We start from the raw sequence: 4,075 nt of genomic DNA, 5'->3' as shown, positions 1-4,075 counted from the left end.
TGCGTTCAGTGCACAGCTGATGGGACCTTGTACAGGCAGGAATCAGCACTTACAGGGCATCCCAAATCTCTATGCCCCTAGCATTCAAGATATCCAAGACCCTCGGCTGGACAATCGCTCAGAATCTCAATGCACATTCGATGGGTCTGCGAGTCTCGGTTTGAAGCAGGTGGTGTTGTATCTGATGTCCGTCTGTCATTTCAGGCGTATATGAAATTTCAATGCAGAACAGTAAGTTCTCGGCCATTGCATTTTTACTTGAGCAGAATGCTGAATGCCTTTGCAGACGAGGCAGATGACAAGATCCACATTTTTTCTCGAGGTGCATACACCACCCGTGCGCTCGCTGGCGTAATCAACGAAGTCGACCTGCTCCCGACATGCAACCACCAGCAGATGCCATACGAGAACAAGGTGTACACGTGCACGACACCACTTGGCTAGCAAAGGGCACACTCTCAAGAAGATGTTCTCGGCAGACATCGACATCGAATGAATTGGCGTCCGGGACATAATGTGCTCAGTCGGTTTTCTTGCACTGGATGCCGTTCACAGTAGGCAACACTGCCGTGAAGACGTTCAACATGTCGCCAGCCTCGATGAGTGGTGCGGCAAGTTTAAAGCAAACTTGTTGAAATGGTCATGAGAGGACGAGGATCAGCTCAGCATGCAACTAGGAGACATGCCCAAGGCGAGCCAGAATGATGAGCTGGTTTATCTCCCCGTTTCAACGAGGTTACACCTGCGTACAAGAAGGATGAAAAGAATAAGTGAAGGCCAGTATTGTCAGAAATCTCCAACGTGTTGAGGGGCAACTCCGTTGACAACCGGCAGCACCAGGAGACGGATGGCCAGTTCTCCGAGTGGCAGAAGCGCACGCGCAAGATCGACGTTCTATAGGTGTGATTCGCGGGCTGCCACTGCGGTATGTGACCGATCCCGTCATGCCACGAATTCTCATGCTCACGCACCTTTGCAGGCGGCAGCGGCGGCTCGGTGTCGAAAGACACGTGGCACAGCCTGGGGCACATCCCGCTGCAGTGGATGGTGCGCCAGTGCTTTCTGGCAAGCACCGGTATCCGGTTTCATGCCAAGCTCCTGTGCGGCATCAGGCTCGACCCTGCATCGCTCTACCTGAATTGTGCCGAATTTGCATTGGTCTTCAGGAGCTTCAAATGACATCTGGAATATCCGCCTTTCGTCCACCCATCATTATCCCTCTTCTCGATGTTTTCAAGATTTTCAGTTCGGCGGCCTAGACACAGGAACTTATTATGTTACACCGGACTAGCCACACTGGCTTAGACGTTTATAAGCGCCCAGATCCACTAAGTGCCTTGGAGCCTGGCTGAGACACGGTCGTGGCTAAGACATGTAATTAGCGTAATTACAATAAAACAATTGCGCAGGAAGCGTGAATCAAACCCACTGATTGCCCAATGAGCACTAACATCTGCACCACCAGGCCCTACACTGTAACCGTTAGGTATTGACCTAACAACCTTTCTCCAGCCACTCACGCGGCCGACGTCTCAGCCACGGTCTAGGGGCTTGGCCACACAGAAACCGGCCCACTCACCATCGCCTTTGTGGTGTCCTCTAGCTCATTCAGTTTGGTCCTGCCGCGCCATACAGCTGGGCGCGTACTGCCTGTCACTCGCTCTACGATGGCGTCAGAGCAGCTTACTTGCATCTGCGAAAACCCGCCTGAGCTTTTTCACTGGCTCAGTATACGGTCTGCCAACACAGCATCGTGATCCTACATGCCTCGCGCTCTCCCCGACGTACTTCGGCGCTTATTGCTCCTGCTCTTGCTCTCGCGCCGTCCCCTCTTTGACTGCCTCCCACCTCCATCCTCAGCCACCTCGCACCTTCTTCACTTACATTAGCTCATTGCTTGGTCTTCTGTGTGCTCCCAGGTAAGCCTCCAGTTCTTGTTTCCACATTGTTACTCACCATGGACCGTGCTGTCTGCTGCCCACTGCCCACTCCTCTATCCCCACAACCTTGCACTTGCAACCCTCTGCGCGCCGTCCTTCGACTCAGAAGCCCTCTCCGTTCGTCTGGAAGGAGGTTTAGCGTGGTTTCTCCCAGGTAAGTCTTCAGTTCTTGGTTTGGTGTCATTGCTCACTCACCATACAACCCGCTGTCTTCTACCTCCACACCCTCTATCCTCGACTATCCCACACCTCGTACTCTGTACACGCTGTCGTTTGGTTCACCTGCCATCTCTGATCATCTGGAAGGCGGTTCAGAGCCGTTATCCCAGGTGAGTCTTCATTCTCGGTTCGGTCTCGTTGCTCACCATACAACTCCCTCCTCCACACCCCTCTATCCTCAACTACCTCGCATCTGGTGCCCTGTGCCGACCGCCGTTGTAGCTCGTACTTACCGTACGCTCTCGAACCGCCACGGCCCTCAGCCCTCAAGCTCAACTTCTTTGCGTCTTGTGCCCAGTTCCGACCGCCGTCACATTTGCCCTCAGCGCCCGACCATATGAAAGTAGTTGAGGAGGTGGGAGCTAATTGGTTGAAGGTGAGTGCCAGATTCTCGACTGATTCCTTGTACTTATCGTACACTTTTGAACCGCCACGGCCGTTAGTCCGAAAGCTCAACATGTCCGGCAACCAGAAGAACTTGGGGCAACAGAACACGAACTATACGATTGGCTGGTATCAATCCTTCGCGCAATACAGGCTGAGGGTTCGATGGGAGGCACTAAAGAGGCTGATGGAGACTGAGGCAAAGCATGCCACTTTGTAAGTGCCGTCGCCCCGCAATTAGACTGATGAGACTTACCTGGTTTTATATATAGAAATGATTGGTGTGTTTTGTTCCTCGATCCCAGCTGGTATTCTGCAAAGCCATTACAGTGGGAACGCATCCTCGAAGAAGTAGCAAAGTCAATTGCCAGGCAGCGCACGCGTGCAAACGGGACAAGGCAAATTATCATAACGTAAGTCGCTCGCGTTATTACTAGGACTATTCATTTAGCTGTTTGCAGCTCACCGCTACACCGTAGTGGAGATCTGAGGTGTCCAGCACAAAGTCATGATCACACCTGGCATGTCCAGGTGCGCCTGTGTACGTTCCAATGACATTATTACCGATGTTCCAATGTTAAACATATACCTATTAACCCTAGCTCTTTGCTTTGATATCGACTGCTTTCTCTTCGATTACTACCTTCTTGAATGAATGTCTATATCCCTACTTACATCTAATCATAACGCTGCATTTTAGAGACCTGTATGAGAGCTCCGCGCTGTGCTCAACTTGGCAAAGCTTCGCTTTGACCGGCCCACCACAGCTCTGCCAGCCCTCAAACCGATGTGATCCTGCCATGTACTGCCAGCACTCTTGGTCACAGCGGCACTGAATGGCTCTCCGTGTCAGGTACAGGTACCATGTCATGAGGTCGACCTCCCAAATATTGTTGACACCATCGACGTTCTTCGTGACGGTCATCGTCATCGCATTCCCATTGACGTTGTTGAGCTGCTCGAGGATGCATCGTTTCATGAAGACCTCACGTGACAGGCCCAGCATGTCGACTGAATCTCAATCAACAGCCTTCCAACCGGTGGCCCACTTACCACTGAGTGTCGGCATCCTGGCACCACTGGTGATGCTGTACATGATGGCAGGCGGGATCGAGGTCTCGAGGTCTCGAAATTGAGGCAGGAGTCGATGGTGATCTCCTTCTTGGTAAGGACACGGTGGTCAACATCGATGAATGCAAACAGGTCCAAGGGCTTGTCAGTGCAGGGAAGCTTCCAGATCGGGACGGTGTGCAGAATGTTGTGGCCGCAGTGGGTGAGGGTGATGAGGCACTCGGGAATGTACTGCTCTGATGGTGTCGACCTTCTTGAGCGAGGTGTCGTCAGTGCCGAGGTCGGTGCTGATCCAAAGTTCCTCGACGTAGTGTACACCTGTGAGTCACAGTGTCAGCAGCAGAAGATATCAAAAGCCCAAGACGAAGACATACTCTTGAGGTTCAAGATGAAGTGCATGAGATGAACAGCATCCACTGTGATGGTCTCGTCCACATCTCGGCAGTGATCTGGCCACTGAC

General features: G+C 52.3%; 3 protein-coding genes across 3 annotated transcripts; 2 read left to right on the top strand and 1 right to left on the bottom strand.

Annotated features, from left to right (window-relative positions):
* Positions 1-71: 71 nt before the first annotated feature.
* Positions 72-444, top strand: PHACADRAFT_202003 (uncharacterized protein; the record flags this gene model as incomplete). The annotated part of the gene is made up of 3 exons (XM_007402276.1): positions 72-144; positions 205-231; positions 287-444. 3 exons carry the CDS (start codon positions 72-74, stop codon positions 442-444), a joined length of 258 nt encoding a protein of 85 aa, XP_007402338.1.
* A 462-nt stretch (positions 445-906) lies between these two features.
* PHACADRAFT_53322 (uncharacterized protein) lies at positions 907-1,134 on the top strand (the record flags this gene model as incomplete). The annotated part of the gene is made up of 2 exons (XM_007402275.1): positions 907-925; positions 980-1,134. Coding segments are annotated over 2 exons (174 nt in total), but the record flags the coding sequence as incomplete, so codon positions are not given.
* Positions 1,135-3,759: 2,625 nt separating this feature from the next.
* On the bottom strand, positions 3,760-4,013 carry PHACADRAFT_202002 (uncharacterized protein; the record flags this gene model as incomplete). The annotated part of the gene is made up of 2 exons (XM_007402274.1): positions 3,760-3,932; positions 3,989-4,013. 2 exons carry the CDS (start codon positions 4,011-4,013, stop codon positions 3,760-3,762), a joined length of 198 nt encoding a protein of 65 aa, XP_007402336.1.
* Between the last annotated feature and the right edge of the window lie 62 nt (positions 4,014-4,075).

This window comes from Phanerochaete carnosa (assembly GCF_000300595.1).
Source record: "Phanerochaete carnosa HHB-10118-sp unplaced genomic scaffold PHACAscaffold_78, whole genome shotgun sequence".
Classification (NCBI taxonomy): Eukaryota; Fungi; Basidiomycota; class Agaricomycetes; order Polyporales; family Phanerochaetaceae; genus Phanerochaete; species Phanerochaete carnosa.
The sequence above is the reverse complement of the archived record's forward strand: the minus strand, read 5'-3'. Positions and strand labels throughout refer to the sequence as shown.